The 18,194-nt window shown below is 38.1% G+C and overlaps 1 protein-coding gene across 1 annotated transcript in view; it reads right to left on the bottom strand.

The window, feature by feature from the left end:
• Window positions 1-18,194, bottom strand: part of cacna1bb (calcium channel, voltage-dependent, N type, alpha 1B subunit, b) — a 177,306-nt gene that overhangs the window by 28,082 nt on the left and 131,030 nt on the right. Inside the window, exons 36-42 of the mRNA XM_058052322.1 lie at window positions 16,493-16,603; window positions 14,725-14,808; window positions 10,672-10,788; window positions 8,410-8,475; window positions 6,544-6,635; window positions 6,304-6,454; window positions 4,516-4,643 (exon numbers count right to left, since the gene is read on the bottom strand). Of these exons, the coding sequence (XP_057908305.1) occupies window positions 4,516-4,643; window positions 6,304-6,454; window positions 6,544-6,635; window positions 8,410-8,475; window positions 10,672-10,788; window positions 14,725-14,808; window positions 16,493-16,603 (749 nt within the window). The remainder of the gene's footprint in view (window positions 1-4,515; window positions 4,644-6,303; window positions 6,455-6,543; window positions 6,636-8,409; window positions 8,476-10,671; window positions 10,789-14,724; window positions 14,809-16,492; window positions 16,604-18,194) is intronic.

The raw sequence follows: 18,194 nt of genomic DNA, 5'->3' as shown, positions 1-18,194 counted from the left end.
ATGTTGTATGGAGGGATTCCAGTGGAAGGTATGCAGTCAGAAATTAGAGTGCAATTAGTCTTAAAGGAATACTGTACCACTTGCAGGTATTAGGACTGTACTACAGGTAAGCCAGTTCTACAGCCTGATTGGTCCTCATGTACTGTACCTTGTTAACAGTTTCTGCAGTAAGGTCGTTGAAATGTTATCGTTCCCTAGAGTGAAATGTGGCGTGTGATCGCTACGACTCCCCGTCCTGGTCCAACGCCTTTCGGGGACCACCGTAATTGGCCGCTGGACTCGTGTGTATGTGTGTAAACAATGTGTTTTACTTGTATGCCAAGTTTTTTTTTAACAGTCCCACACTCTGCTACTTCATTTTAGGAGGTTAGTTTGGACTTTTTTTTCCCTCACCCCTCCTAGTGGTTTTCCCCTTATTCCCCGCCTTCATCGCCGAATCATCCAATTCATCGTCCTATGATCTATGTTGTATACGTATGGGCAGCTAATTGCACAATTTCGCTTGTACTTCTGTATAAGTGACCAGAATAAAGGCTTGTTCTCGTTCGACTACAATGCAGGAAGCTAAATAGCTAGTCAATGAGGAAAACACTGCCCCCTGTGTTTTGGTAGATAACTGCAAGTCATGACCTAATAACTAACACAATCTTTCCATACTTACATTTCCGAAGGTGTTACTAATTCAATTAGAGTCACCCCCGAGCCACATGGGGGTTGACTACAGCCGACTGTTAAAACATAAATATGCATATTTAAGCAAATTTTCAACCACAGAAATGGCAGAAAATGCTTTGAAAGGCACATTCTAACATGTAGTATTCTACGTACACCGGTCACCGGGTGTTAGTCATTTTCCGCATTTTCCCAATGCTAACATGTGTGTGTGGACATTATGTCTTACTTTCTATTATTATGTCTACTGTATTTAATAATAGGAGTGTAATAGGTCGAGTGGTTAACGCGCAGACCTCACAGCAAGGAGACCAGGGTTCAATTCCACCCTCTGCCATCTCTGTGTGGAGTTTGCATGTTCTCCCCGTGGGTTTTCTCCGGGTACTCCGGTTTCCTCCCACATTCTAAAAACATGCTAGGTTAATTGGCGACTCCAAATTGTCCATAGGTATGAATGTGAGTGTGAATGGTTGTTTGTCTATATGTGCCCTGTGATTGGCTGGCCACCAGTCCAGGGTGTACCCCACCTCTCGCCGAAAGGCAGCTGGGATAGGCTCAGCATGCCCACGGGCTGCATGGTTGACGAGTGGTTAGCGCGCATGCCACACAGCAAGGAGACCCGAGTTCGATTCTACCCTTGGGCATCTCTGTGTGGAGTTTGCATGTTCTCCCCGTGCATGCGTGGGTTTTCTCCGGGTACTCCGGTTTCCTCCCACATTCCAAAAACATGCTAGGTTAATTGGCGACTCCAAATTGTCCATAGGTATGAATGTGAGTGTGAATGGTTGTTTGTGTATATGTGCCCTGTGATTGGCTGGCCACCAGTCCAGGGTGTACCCCGCCTCTCGCCCGAAGGCAGCTGGGATAGGCTCCAGCATCCCCGCAACCCTCGTGAGGATAAGCGGTAGAAAATGAATGAATGAATGAGTTTAAAGGTGACTATAGGGGTGTTATTTCATGTGCAGAGGGCTCTAATAATGTTATATAAAAGATTGTTTTCTGTGCTCTAACTATAAAAATATTGAGTTTATAAATAAGGAATCATATTTCACAGAAATTCCCTTACTATCATGGTTGGGTCTGGAACCAATTAACCACGATAAATTAGGAATTCTCTCTAAAAAATGTTTTTAATATTTTTAGGTGTCTAGAACAGATGAATTGGATTCATGCAACCATATTGATGTTAGCATTTTGAGAAATGGCTCATTTGTTGGTGGAGTATTCCTTTAAGGTGCCCTCTATCTCCTTACTGTACCGAAAGACATTCGCAGTAACCACTGTGGAAACAAAGCACACAATGCTCTCTTCACTACACAGCTCTTAAATACAAAGATGACAATGTAGCCTTTTTTCAACGAGCCTGACTTGTGGCTTTGTTTCTTGGACCCGCCATGGTTACCTGCCAGCTGGTTAGTAAGGGATCAATGCATATTTTCTATGCATGTGTGCTAAATATCGTTCTCTGGCACCGCAGCAAATCATAACAAGACATTCACAATCCATAGAATCACAGTCCCTTTGACAACAAAAGGACTGTGAGTGCGTGCAAACCTTATAGGCCACCCTGTTTGGGCACTTCTTCCCCAGGCCCAGGGGAGGTGAGATAAAACGCAACAATTTGTACATATCTTGATAGCATATCCTTCCACTGCAAAAGATAAGACATGATCAATAGTGTTAGGCCTCAAGCTGAGAACGTCAGCACTGAATAAGATGAGTATGTGGAACAGACACGTTTATTTACAGTTAGCACAACATGATTCATTTTCAAGTTTGCTTTGCACATCGGCATTAATTATGTCGCCATTTCTGTCATGTAGTTTCGTTTTAGGACTGATGTTTCCACATGCGTTACTCTTGTGATCTGATCAAACATAAATAAATAATGGCTAAATTAACTCACACGGTACAAAGAACACATGTAAGGACATACAGTACAGGAATTAAACACTAAATACTGTACGAGTACTACTGTAACCACAAAACGGCGTAAATGAAGAACCACCTGCACAGATTTTAGTACAGAAAAATGGAGACGATTTAAAGAGGAAGTGCACTTTTTGGGGAATTTTGGAGACTTATTCACAATCCATATGGTAATGGTAATGGTTTTATTTAATTTGAACATGCATCAGATTACAATTGAGTGCATCACATAATCAGTTCACAGTTCCACATGTCCAAAAGGAGTAGGAAGAAGCAAAGCTTATTAAATCCTACCCCTCCATCTGGTACTTTTACAATCAGTAACTGTTTGCATTTGTTCACTTCCTGCTTTCCATAATACAGTTTAAGGTTTTTAAATTTTTTAATTTTTGAATAAAAAAAAAAGAAATTGAACATTTCTTTCCCTTTTCCGTGTATTATAGCACAAGAAAGTTAATTTCAGCTAGCTAACAATGCTGTCACAGCTATTTCGTGTATGAATCCCTCTAACAACGTTGCATCATTTGATATACACGCTGTGATCATGCATTAACACGCACACTGATGATAACATGTAATAGTTGCAGTATCTTGACGTATTTTGATGATTTAAAACTGAAACTTATTTTCTTGATGCATTGATACACATACTTATGCTATTTCGGTTTAACAAGTATGATGTCCACTCCAATCGGGACGGCTGTATCTTCCAGCACAAGACGTATGCACCAGTCCTCAAGTAAAAAAATGCTGATGGCAAACCAGCATCTTGTTGGAACTTTTTTTTAGTGAAATGTGGAGAGTTCGGTATCCACTCTTCCGTCTGTGAATGATCAATGACACTAGGGATTAGTGACGTGTGGTGTTAATTCGCAAATTAATTCGTTTTTCATGTTAGCGGCTACAATTCCAAAATTTTTGTAGCTTGGAACACTTTTTTTGTTTTTTGTGATCGCGTTACGTCAAAATAGGTATTGCTAGCTAGCTCATATTAACTAATTTTCTCGAGCTAGAATGCACAGAAATGCACAGAAAAGGCAAAGAAATATGTGTTTATGTTTCACATTAGGATTGTAAATGAAGGGCAAACTTCCATAAAAAGTGCAGTTCATTACTATTATTATTATTCTCTTCTTTGGAGTTGTTACGTATATTTCACATATTTCACTGACAACAAGTAATATGTCAGACCCTCCAGGATTCCGCCATGTTGCGCCAATTCACACAAATTCAACATAATTACTGGAACCTTGCAAAATTATCCATTCCTCTGAATTTCACTGCACATTTTCACCAAACAAATTTGTCCCTGAGCAGCGCTCAGACACGCACAAATGTTTCCCTGCATGGCCCACCCACGTCCTCATTTCCTTGTTTACTTTGACAGCAACATGGATGTGTGGTGGTGATTCTCTTGACAAACGCTCTTACCCGGTGTTTTCAACGAAAGTGTACGTGCAATATGTTGAAACATAAATGAAAGTTTAAAATCAACACGCACTTTGAGTGTAAACCATATACGGAGAATGTTTGCTAGCAGATTGTACACACTATAAGGTTACTATTAGGTTCCATATCTTATATAGTTTTTTTCCCCAATATCAAATCCAGTAAATATTGGACCATCCCTAATTACAGTCACTGAATGAAATGCCGTCTGTCAGCTGAAGGCAGCCTTATCGCTAACTTGGAGGGATACAACTACATGTATTATATGTAGGTGATGGAATGCTGGAGAGCTGGATTGACATGGATCCGTCTAGGGCTTGTCACTCTACCCAGTCTGCACAGGCTTAATGCCGAAATGGGATTTCATCCCCCGCCCTAATCCATGACATTGAATAATTTGACTGGAACTCAGCGGCCCTAAGCAAATCCCCCTCTTGAAGCATGGCATCAACACAAGCACCTTACCAGGCAGCAGGGTCATACTCGGCCCACACACGGATAAACTCATCCAGGTGATGAGGGCCCAGGATGGAGGCGTCTCTGGTCAGGTACTCAAAGTTATCCATGATGACGGCAACAAAAAGATTTAACATCTAGTCAATGAAAATAGACACAGTGAAATATACAGTCAGAAACATCATACAAATCATGCAAATTTAATACACAGGAGGCTGTTTATGTCTGGACTAGCTGACTGATGTCGACATAATTCACGTCAAAATCAAAACTAGACATTGCCTTCACATTTACTTGTCACTTTGAGTATCAAAATGTATGTTGACGTTTACTTAAAGGGGAGCTGCACTTTTGGGGAGGGGGTTTTGCCCATCATTCACCATCCTTATGTGAAACATGAACACATATTTCTTTCCCTTTTGGTAATGGTAATGGTAATGGTTTTATTTCATTTGAACATGCATCAGATTACAATTGAATGCATCACATAATCAGTTCACAGTTCCACATGTCCAAAAGGAGTAGGAAGAAGCAAAGCTTATTAAATCCTACCCCTCCATCTGGTACTTTTACAATCAGTAACTGTTACATTTGTTCACTTCCTGCTTTCCATAATACAGTTTAAGGTTTTTTTTTTTGTTTCTTGTGTTTTTTTTAAATAATTTAAGTATTTGTGATTTTAGGAATAAGGAGTTAGTATGTTCTCTGTAGGCGGCATTATGAATTATCCTTACTGACCTTTTTTGCAGTACATTTAGCGAGTGAAGATTGCTTTTATAGTTATTAGCCCATATTTCCACACAATAAGTAAGATATGGTAGAACCAGAGAGCAGAAGGTGAAGGTGAAAAGTTTGAATTGTTAGAGAATTTGCTAAATATTGTGTGGACATTCAGGTTTGGATGTGTGCAAAGAAAGTGGCGTATACAAAAAGAGAAGGGATGCTTTTATGTGTGAATGCATGAATACTGTGCCATGCATGTGTAAAATGAATGGCTTTCTATTTCCAGGCCCTACCATATGTTTGCCTGCTCATTGCGATGCTCTTCTTCATCTATGCCATCATCATCAACATCAACTGCTTGTATTATTACTTGAATTGGCTCATCGTTGTGCATTGTTTGAGGTCCTTTTCTGTGCATTATAACACAAGAAAACTAGTTAATATGAGCTAGCTAACAATGGACGTCATGGGAAATGCCTATTTTGACGCTGAAACCCTAAAAAAAAACGTTAAAAAATGTTCAGTTCCATAACTCAAAAAGATGCTAGTTTACTGTCAGCCTTTTTTTATCTGACGGACTGGTGCACATGTCTTGTGCTGGAAGACACAGCCATCCCGAGGAGAACAGATATCATAAGTGTTGTTGCTGTATGTATGCTGCTGTTGTTGATGGAAGTAGTGTAAGGTAAATGTTTGATGTGAAATCAAGGAAAGAAGTTTAAATCAGTAAACATACAAGTATTACATGTTATCATCAATGTACTTGTACTTGTACTTGCATGATCACAGCATGTATATCAAACAATAAAATGCTGTTTCGAGGACTTCATAGTCTAAATAGGTGTATCCCAATGACAGCATTTTTAGATAGCTCATATTAACTTGTTTTCTGGTGTTATAATGCACAGAAAAGGGAAAGAGATGTGTGTTCATGTTTCATATAAGGATTATGAATGATGGGCAAAACGTCCATCTATGCATTTTCTATGCCACAAAGTCAGCCTATCCAAGCTGAAAATCGGTTGCATATAAAAACATCAGTGCATGCCAGTGTGTTGAAAGAGCAATACTGACCAGGAAGGAGCAAAGGAAAATGAAGGAGACAAAATAGAAGTAGGCAAAGTCACTTCCGCACTCCTTCCCTGTAGTTCCTGAGAGTTTATCACATGGCCGATGACTGAGACAGGATAGCATGATCTCATGCCATGCTTCACCTGTGGCACTCCTGGAAATACACAACAACAACAAAAAAAAAAATCAATAAATTACACACAAATGACAGTGAAAGTATGTCACATGGACGAGTGTGCTTACCTGAAGAGAAGAGTCAAAGCTTGGAAAAAAGTCTGGAAGTTGTTGTGGTGATTTATAGCCGTGTCTTCGTTCAGCTCAATATTCCCAAACACCTAGAAGGACATTGAAGTAGAATGAATGCGTCAACATGATTTGAATGTTGCTGATGATAACTTGAACAAACAAGGCAAGAGATGTTACCGAGACTAACAGAGTCTAACATCTCGATTCTCCCAGGACTGTGTAAATGTTTTTATTTTGACGCCCACTTCACGGACACGGACACCAACAAAGAAGTTAGCATGCTTATTTTAAAGCAAACTTTTAGGAAACTACCTCTTAAAAGCATCAGAATCGAGAATTATTCGGAATCGTAATAAAAAAAAGGAATATTATCATAATAATCTGCGATGGGCTGGCAACCAGTCCAGGGTGTTCCCCACTTCTCGCCCAAAGTCAGCTGAGATTGGCTCCAGCATAACCCAGCGACCCTATTGAGCGTAAGCTGCATAGAAAATGCATGGATGTATAATAATAATAATGGCGCATGGTGTTCAAGTGGTTAGCATGTAGGCCACACAGTCCCGAGATCGGGAAGACATGGGTCCGATTCTCAGCTTGGGCATCTCTGTGTGGAGTTTGCATGTCCTCCCCATCCATGTTAGGTTTAGGTCAATTGGTGACTCCAAATTGTCCATAGGTATGAATGTGAGTGTGAATGGTTGTTTGTCTATATCAGAGGTCTCAAACACAAACTAGTGTCCTGCGGGCCACATTTGGATGCTGTATGGTATCATGTACCCAGAAAAAATTATTACATTTGATTAATGTTCATGTTAAAGGTTAAATAACTGTTAATAGTTATCCTCCCTATCCGTGTGGAAGTGGTAAGTTTTTGGCTATTTAAGTTTAAAGGAAATAACTTGAAGGCTACCGTTTAGGTCGCTAGCTCTCTAGTTTGCGAGTTAGCATGTGTCTCAAGACCCTGCAGTTGCGCAATATGTTGTAAATAAAAAGAGTATAAATGTGACTATAGTCGTGTTTTGTCATGTCTACAGGGCTCTAATAATGCTTTGTTCATTTTAATCTGAAAAAAATAATTTGTCTACCCACCAACTATATGTGGTTTCTTAAGTTTTTATTATTTGCTGTTTTATTATTATTATTATATTTATTTATTACTGATTGATTTTCTTTATTCTTGATTTGTTTATTTATTTTTTATTTTTCATCTTATTTTGTGTAGAAAAATAAAAAGTAAGATATTTGAGAACAGTGGAATGTTTTATCAGAGCTTTTATTGTAGAAAATTGGAACCAAAGCGAAGTTTTTTTAATTTTTATGTTTTTAATAAATGCGTATTTTGGGTTTTTTTATTTTGGAAAACCTGATGAAAACCCAGTCTCATCCAGACCCGAGCTCCAGTGGCCCCCAAGTAAATGTGAATTATATGAATGACAAAGCCCTGCGAATGGCTGGTGACCAGTCCAGAGTGTACTCTTCCTTTCGCCTGAAGTCAGCTGGGATATATCCTTGGGACCCAAGTGAGGATAAGCGACATAGAAAACGGTTGAATGGATGGATAATAATAATAATAATAATAATAATAGCCCTGGCTTAGTTGATATTAGGGACTGTGACTGCCCACAACAACCACAATGCAAATTTCCTTAGACTGTTTAATCATTGATTTCTTCCTTTGTCTATTCTGTAAGCTTGAAAATCAGAAATTGTTCAAGACAGAGTGTGAACAACTAACAGTTACAACATGTGCAGTGCCTATTTTAAAATATTTATTTGACCTGGAGCGTTGCTCATCCTACTCAGCTGGCAGTGACAGTTTCAACACAAAAATAACCGACTGCATTCATGACATTAAGTACGTACCTGCATTCCAATGATGGCATAGATGAAGAAGAGCATCGCAATGAGCAGGCAAACATATGGTAGGGCCTGGAAATAGAAAGCCATTCATTTTACACATGCATGGCACAGTATTCATGCATTCACGCTTAAAAGCGTCCCTTCTTTTTTTGTATACGCCGCTTTCTTTGCACACATCCAAACCTGAATGTCCACACAATACTTAGCAAATTCACCTTCACCTTCTGCTCTCTGGTTCTACCATATCTTACTTATTGTGTGGAAATATGGGCTAATAACTATAAAAGCAATCTTCACTCGCTAAATGTACTGCAAAAAAGGTCAGTAAGGATAATTCATAATGCCGCCTACAGAGAACATACTCCTTACTCCTAACTCCTTATTTCTAAAATCACAAATACTTGCTGATATAGTTAATCTTCAAACAGCTAAAATAATGCATAAGGCTAAAAATAACCAATTACCTAAAAATGTCATCCAATACTTCTCTAAGCTTGCCCATCATTCACAATCCTAATGTGAAACATAGCTTAAACACATATTTCTTTCCCTTTTCTGTGCATTTCTGTGCATTCTAGCTCAAGAAAATTAGTTACTATGAGCTAGCTAGCAATACCTATTTTGATGTAAAAAAAAGTGTTCCAAGCTACTAAAAGTTTTTCAGCTAACATGAAAAACTAATTAATTCACGAATTAACACCACACGTCACTAATCCCGAGTCTCAGTGATCATTCACAGACGGAAGAGTGGATACCGAGATCGCCACATTTCACTACAAAGACTCAACAAGATGCTGGTTTGCCATCAGCATTTTTTACTTGAGGACTGGTGCATACGTCTTGTGCTGCAAGATACAGCCGTCCCGATTGGAGTGGACATCGTAATTGTTGTCGCAGCTGTTGTTGTTGACAGAAATAGCATAAGTATGTGTATCAATGCATCGAGAAAATAAGTTTCAGTTTTAAATCATCAAAATACGTCCAGATACTGCAACTATTACATGTTATCATCAGTGTACGTGTTAATGCATGATCACAGCGTGTATATCAAATGATGCAACGTTGTTAGAGGGATTCATACACAAAATAGGTGTGACAGCATTGTTAGCTAGCTGATATTAACTTTTTTGTGCTGTAATACACGGAAAAGGGAAAGAAATGTTCAAGTTTCGCATATTGAACAAAGCAAAATTTGTTCTCAATCAGAAATCACTCCAAACTCTTTATTGCTCTCTGGTTCTACCATATCTTACTTATTGTGTGGAAATATGGGCTAATAACTATAAAAGCAATCTTTACTCGCTAAATGTACTGCAAAAAAGGTCAGTAAGGATAATTCATAATGCCACCTACAGAGAACATACTAACTCCTTATTTCTAAAATCACAAATACTTCAACTTGCTGATATAGTTCATCTTCAAACAGCTAAAATAATGCATAAGGCTAAAAACAACCAATTAGCTAAAAATGTCATCCAATACTTCTCTACAAGAGAGGAGAAATATGATCTCAGGGAAGAACTACATTTGTCATGATGTGCTATATATATCACTATATTGACACTTACTATGGTACACATTATGTCATTGGATGGTCATATCACCTCGTACTTCGGTACGAGGTATATTATTAAAAAAAACACAAAAAAAACCTTAAACTGTATTGTGGAAAGCAGGAAGTGAACAAATGTAACAGTTACTGATTGTAAAAGTACCAGATGGAGGGGTAGGATTTAATAAGCTTTGCTTCTTCCTACTCCTTTTGGACATGTGGAACTGTGAACTGATTATGGGATGCACTCAATTGTAATCTGATGCATGTTCAAATGAAATAAAACCATTACCATTACCATTGCCATTTTTTTAATGATCAATCTAGGTAGCTGACATTTGTAGTTAAGTAGCTACCTTCCAACCCTGCATCAACTGTCCATTTTTGTTCAGCTTTAAAGCTCTCACCATTGACATTAAACCTGCTATAAATTCCCTCAGCTGCATCCAAGCGTTCTGTATTTAACTCCACATCCCAAAGGATTTAGAGGGGAGAAGCAGCTCAGCGTGGAAATCCGACTGCAGTCTTGTGAGAGCTACTTTGTCGTCTTTTTTACAGCGGAAGAACAGTACGTTCCCGGCAGCAACGTGTGATAATTATCGGCACATGATGCGTCAACACCAAAATTTCATAAACCACCTGCCATGCCTCTAAGCCTTTGCTTTTAGAGCCTGAGTACTGTAAATACATGATTCTTAGTTTTGTTGACTCACCTTGAATGACTGAACGAAGGTCCACAACAAGATGCGAATTGTGTAGCCCTGCCGCAGCAGTTTGATGAGCCGTGCTGCTCTGAACAGCCTCAGGAAGCTCAAGTTAATCATCTTGTCCTGGGGAAAATAAATAGGAACAGGGAAATGTTCACTCAAGACAAACGGAGGAGTAATTTGTAGTATTTTACTTTTACTAAGAGATCAACAATAGTATGCAAACACAATACAATCAGTGCAGATGCTACACACCAAACAAAGCTGGTGTGTGTCATAAAATAGCCACAATTTTATCAGGCCTGTGGAAACGTTTGGAAAATAACACCGAGTTGACCCGCATCACAGACCTGCGCTAAGAGCCATCTGAATAAGTAAGCAATTCCTTCGCTTGAAACTACTTTGGCATTTTGATTTTAACCTTCCTCTTGTGTTAGCTTTCTGGTATCATGTCTTATGTTACCGGGTCGGTTTTGACCCATGTATTAAATCAGCTATCAAATACACTAAAAACAATAAGTTACCATCATCTCTTGGTTACCTTCTTAGACTTCCTCATCCATGAAAATGTTGGTTTTAATACTTTTGGTGTACTTTTGGCATGTAGGCCTTTTTTTTGTCACTATACCCCTCCATTTCAATTTCCAAAAATGGTAAAATGAACCTCAAAAGAATCATATTAATAAATTGAAGGTTCTTTTGTTACCTGGCTATTACTGAGGGCTATCGAACATATCTTTTAAATCAATTAGTTTTATTTATGATCTCATTTTTGTATTAATCACTAAAGAAACATCTATGGTGTTGGGGTGAATTATGACCCATATATATTAATGTCAAGAAAAGGTAAAAAAAAAAAGTTATTGTTTTCAGCAACAGAATTTTAGTATAAAGTGAAATGAAAAAGCAGAACAGGTCCAGATCTTGGTTCACTGTACTTCTTGCCATTCTTTCCATGATCCAAATTGTAAAAGTGAAATCAGCCATCAGTCAAATGAGTGAATTCACCTCACATGTCTGGACCTTGTTTTTCTGCTGGTATACTGGAAAAGCGGTCAAAATGAGAATCCCCTGAAGCTTACATGATGAGAAGAGGAGCTGGTTGTCATTGTGTCGGCTAATTGTACACTTTTAGCCGACTTTTCAACTATTTTCAACTAGTTTCAACTATTATTATAACCGGGTCAAAACCGACCTTAACAATACAGTTGTCATAATTTCAACCAGACCATTTTAAAATGTAGTAAAAATTATTTTTTATTTTGTTGAAATAGAGTTTCCTGACAAAGTCAAAAAGCCTTGATACAATAAACAAATGTTATGTGATTCTTTTTATGCATTAAAATGTAAAACGGGTCGGTGCCGACCCTAACACAAGAGGAGGGTTAACTGGTTTCTGTTTTTTATTTATCCAGCATGAGCCTGGGTAAGGAAGCGAACGACTTAAGGATTATTCAGTAAAAGTTGCATGGAGGACTCACTTTTAAAGACATTTAGAAAAAATAAAATAAAATAAAATAAAAATAAATAAATAAATACATTTATATTATATTAATATTAATATATATTAATATTAATTAATACATTAATAATTAATATTATATAAAACTAATATATATTATATTAATACTATTAATTAATACAAATTTTCTAAGTATGCTGACTTTGACTTAAATTCTGAAGCGTGGTTCAGCACTTTAAATCTGTGAATATCGGAATGTAGTAACATGAGCGGCGATGTAAAGCGAGTCTAGAGTTAAAACAGGAGTGCTGATTGGCACGTCTTAATCCAAATACGTAAATGTCGGAAAATAAGTATGTTGGAGTGTTATCAGCACTGGATATAATTGGCACGTTCGTAGATTTCCCGTCACGTCATATCACTTTGGCAGGGAAAACGTACATCTACACCAGGGGTCGGGAACCTTTTTGGCTAAGAGAGCCATGAAGGCCAGATATTTTAAAATGTGTATCTGTGAGAGCCATATACATTTTTTTAAACATTGAACGCAATAAAATGTGTGCATTTTTATGTAAGACCAACAGTTTTAGATATAATGGGCTCTAATTACGTAGACCAGGCACACTACCCCACGCCAATGGGGTGTGGCCAGCACACTTTCGTGAGCAGCGCAGTGTCTAATAATAAATCTAATACTTGCTGCCATTAATGCAACTTCTGCTGCTGCATGGTTTTGCACCGTACTCCGTACACATATTTCATTCTTTTGGCCATCTTCGTCAGAAGGCTTGGTTCTGCAGCTTTAGCTAGGTGACTATTTGACTAAAGGAGGAAAGTTTGCATTTACATGTTGACATCTCAATGACCGAGGTACACTACCGCATTACCCAGTAATAATCGAGTTTTGGTGTTTGACCTGGAAAATATCATCAGGAAAGATGGATATGGTTGGCCGTATTGCAGTAGAAAAGAGATGGACGGATTAAAATGCATAAGAAAGTTGTTGATCATTTTTATTTTTTATTTCTGTGATGTTTACTTTAAAATGTTAGCAAAAAGAAATTTTTATTGTGGTAAGAAATGCTTGAGAGCCAGATACAGTCATCAAAAGAGCCCTACCTGGCTCCCGAGCCATAGGTTCCCTACCTCTGATCTACACGAACCCCCCCTACCGTAAATGCTCTGCAACCAAGGCTCCGTTGTGTTGCTTTTTGTATATATATATATATATATATATATATATATATATATATATATATATATATATTTAACAGTATAGCTGGTGGCTTGACTAATAAAACTATACTAATAAAACTACTAATAAAACTGGAAGATTTATATTTCAGTACCTTTGCATTAGAGTTTGACTGCAATTATAAGAAATTACATGTGTTGATCATGACAAAAGGGATTTTAACGGAATTACTACGAATAGAAACCAAGTCATGGTCACCGCCCTTTACCTGAACACCACACAGCTCTACTTTAAAGCAAACCAAGTACATCAACATTAGCAGCTAGACATCACTTACATTAAACTAATGTCGAAGAAAAAAAAAAAGAAAGAAGAGAGGAAAAAAAAGAAAAAAAAACAAAAAGACATTTAGACTAAGACTTTTTAAAGGAGAAAGAAAAACAAAAGGCAGGGTTATTGGAAGACTCAGCTGGCAAGAAAAGCCACTTACCGTCTTTGTGTCAGATGTGACACAGGGGGCAGAGTGAGGGCACAGGCGCCAGGAAAGACAACAGCAGAGAGTGGAGAATACCACAAGAAAAAACAAAGAAAGTAACGTGAGAGAAAAGAGACCACAATCACAGACTGACAATCACATGATGAGAAAGTCACACAGAGATAGAAAGTGCCTCTGGCACAGAGAAAGCCAAAAACACCCAAACACAAGCTTCCATTTCGGGTATTAGCCTTGCAGCATGTCACCATGTCAGTCCATTAAATGTACATCAAAAGCATCCAAAGTGCGCCGCAGGGCCATTTGTGGCCTATTGTAAAAATAAAATTATTCATTCATTCATTCATTCATTTTCTACCGCTTATCCTCACAAGGTTCGCGTGGCGTGCTGGAGCCTATCCCAGCTGTCTTCGGGCGAGAGGCGGGGTACACCCTGGACTGGTCGCCAGCCAATCACAGGGCACATATAGACAAACAACCATTCACACTCACATTCATACCTATGGACAATTTGGAGTGGCTAATTAACCTAGCATGTTTTTGGAATGTGGGAGGAAACCGGAGTACCCGGAGAAAACCCACGCATGCACGGGGAGAACATGCAAACTCCACACAGAGATGCCCGAGGGTGGAATTGAACCCTGGTCTCCTAGCTTTGAGGTCTGCGCGCTAACCAAAATAAAATTAATGAATGAATAATTAGATATATTATTAGGTATTGCACTAATGTGCTTTGTCACCTCAAAAACAGAGTTGCTGCTTCCTACATTGGATTGATTTGATCATCTTTAATGCAAAAGTGCACCACATCTTTCAATTTTCTGCATGTGGTCTTCGGTGGAAAATGTTTGGACCCCCCCCTGATGTGCATCCACCAGCTCCTGGTGGAATATCTACTGCAGGTCTTACCTTAATCTCTGTTACCAAGATGTCTGTGATGCTTCCCAGCACTGTTACAAAATCAAACACATTCCAAGCTGCTTTCAGGTAGTTCTGAAAAATAAGAAATATTAATATTAATAAGACTTTTAAAAAAAATGCATAGTCTATACAGCAATCCCTTGTTCATCGAGGTTAATTTGTTCCAGACTCGACTGTGATACGTGAATTCACAACCTTCTAAATTCATTCATTAATTCATTCATTTTCTACCGCTTATCCTCACAAGGTTCGCGTGGCGTGCTGGAGCCTATCCCAGCTGTCTTCGGGCGAGAGGCGGGGTACACCCTGGACTGGAGGCCAGCCAATCACAACCATTCACACTCACATTCATACCTATGGACAATTTGGAGTCACCAATTAACCTACAGTAAGGAGATAGAGGGCACCTTAAAGGAATACTCCACCAACATTTGAGCCATTTCTCAAAAGGTTAACATCAATATGATTGCATTTTTACATGAATCCAATTTATCTGTTCTAGACACCTAAAAATATTAAAAACATTTTTTGAGAGAAAATTCCTAATTTATCGTGGTTAATTGGTTCCAGACCCAACCATGATAATAAGGGAATTTCTGTGAAATATGATTCCTTTATAAAGGAATTTATAAACTCAATATTTTTATAGTTAGAGCACAGAAAACAATCTTTTATATAACATTATTAGAGCCCTCTGCACATGAAATAACACCCCTATAGTCACATTTACAGTCATTCATTCATTCATTTTCTACCGCTTATCCTCACGAGGGTCGCGGGGGCACTGGAGCCTATCCCAGCTGTCTTCGGGAGAGAGGCGGGGAATGGTCGCCAGCCAATCACAGGGCACATATAGACAAACAACCATTCACACTCACATTCATACCTATGGACAATTTGGAGTCGCCAATTAACCTAGCATGTTTTTGGAATGTGGGATTAAACCGGAGTACCCGGAGAAAACCCACGCATGCACGGGGAGAACATGCAAACTCCACACAGAGATGGCCGAGGGTGGAATCGAACCCTGGTCTCCTAGCTGTGAGGTCGCTAACCACTCGACCGCCATGCCACCCACCTTCTAAATACAGTTTAAAATTACTAAAGCCCTCGAGACACAAAATAACACCCCTATAGTCACCTTTACACCCCTATTACCCAATATAGTAAACATAATAAAACAAAAACATGCCATATAAGACATTATTAGTAAGCATCTGTTCCCTCAGGGAGCTGAGTGACATTGGGGGGTTCGTAGTTGAGTTTCAGCTTTGCATGGGAAACGTCACATTATTATTAGTGTCCATGGTTGGTGATGAAAATGAACAAATCATAGTGGAAAAGAGAACGTGGAAGGCGGAAAATCACTTTATGAACAGCATATTTGGAATAAATGGTCTAAATAATAATAAGCTAAGATGACTTGTTAGTTATAGGCAAAGAGCGGTTCATTTGCTTTGTCTTGTGTGAGAAAAGCAATTTAAGAAATGGAACAATGCCAGCCATGAAACATTTTGTGCCAGATGGCTCCATGTTGACTTGCACTCTATCTTTGAACCTTCACCACTTTATTTCTTTTTTTATTGCTTTGAGTAATTATGCATATTAGTTTTTCCATCTAAGACTTAAAAGTCAATATTCCTACAGTTTTTATTTATTGTTTTCCTTGGTGCTGAAAAAAAAACACAATTCACGACTGAATAATTAGTCATCACATAACAAGTATTAGTAGAGAAGAAAAGGAGAACGTTCTCACCAGTGGACCAAATGCAATAACCTTAAGGATGCACTCCAGAGTGAAGAGAGCGGTGAAGACGATGTTCAAGTATTTCAGCATGGACTCGTATATGTCTGGAGCGCCGTAAAACTGGGGAGGAAAGGCACAAAAGAAAAATTCTGGCTGATGAAAGATTGTATTTAGTTGTGGTGTAAGGAGCAGGTAATGGCAGCAATCTGGCAAATAAACTTCAGGCGTTCCATACTATGATCATACTAATATCACCAACAAAAGTATGAATGAAATCATAATGCAACACCATCTTTTCCTGTTGCTTCAAGGAAAAAATATAAAATACTACTGTAAAGTTGTTTAAAATATAAATTTAAAATGTATTTTAATTGCCGGAACTAGCATTGCAGACGTAACAGACCTGCCAATGTTAAAGAAATATTATGCGTAGAATCCCCTCTGCCTCTCACACTGCTACAGATTTTTAATTTCCCCAATAGAAAATAAATGCACCACGATTATCCAACATACAGTGGAACCTTGGCTAGTGTACGCCTTTTTTGGTTAACATAAAAAATGCACAGCAAAATTGTGCACATCTTGCCGTGTTATTAATAATACACTCTGTGAGTTCAGATGTGTTCTTAATGGATTTTTAATCACAAAACATCCTAGTTTTCAGTCTTTTAGCATGTTACTACTGTGAATCCTCATTTATCGTGCTTAATTGGTTCCAGAAGCTACTGTGGTAAGTAAAGTAGGATTCCTCATTCATACAGTAAATAACAATAATTTCATAGTAAGAAAACCTGATCATGACCATCTAAATACAGTATTTTCTGGACTATAAGTCGCTCCGGAGTATAAAAAATGCATAACTAGGTAGAAAAAAACATACATATAAGTCGCACTGGAGTATAAGTCGCATTTTTTGCAGGTAATTTATTTTACAAACTACTTGACCAAAACAGACATTACGTCCTCTTGGAAGGCAAGTTCTAAAAATAAAACAATAGAGGCTGAATAGGTGTAAGATATGCTAACACAATGGTTATTCAGCTACAAGAATAATAATAAAAATAATAAAAATAAACATGAACAGAAAAGGTGTCCAGTGTTTATGTAGCAGTTTTTTCATTTATAAGTCGCTCTGAAGTATAAGTTGCAGGAACAGCCAACCTATGAAAAAAAGTGCAACTTATAGTCCGGAAAATATATATATATATTTTTTTATATTAGAGCATGAAACACCCCTGTAGTCACCTCCGCACTCGTATTACCCAATTATGAGTGAAGAGTGATTGAATTAAAACCCTTCTGTAGGAAAATTCACTTATTAACTGTGATAAATGAGGGACTACTGTACAGCAGACAAAATAACAACCATTCACAACCATTCTCACTCACATTCATACCTATGGACAATTTGGAATCTGCAGTTACCTAACATGACTATTTTCCGAATATCAACAATCACATCTACAATGAAGGTAAAACGAAACTTAAATGTTATATTTGTCTTTTTCATTTCTCATTGATATGACATTTTGAAATGTTTTCTGCATTTTTAGGTTTTCTGGAACAAATTAATCAGATTTACATCATATCTTATGAGAAAAAATGATTCGGTTAGAGTATGTTTCAGTTAGAGTGGCTGACCAAGGACGCTAACCAAGGTTCTACTGTATTCTTACATTCCAGATTATTATTCATTCATTCATTCATTCAT

This window comes from Doryrhamphus excisus, chromosome 2, assembly GCF_030265055.1.
Source record: "Doryrhamphus excisus isolate RoL2022-K1 chromosome 2, RoL_Dexc_1.0, whole genome shotgun sequence".
NCBI classification, from domain to species: domain Eukaryota; kingdom Metazoa; phylum Chordata; class Actinopteri; order Syngnathiformes; family Syngnathidae; genus Doryrhamphus; species Doryrhamphus excisus.
Note: the sequence above shows the minus strand (reverse complement) of the source record. Positions and strands in the feature narration are given on the sequence as shown.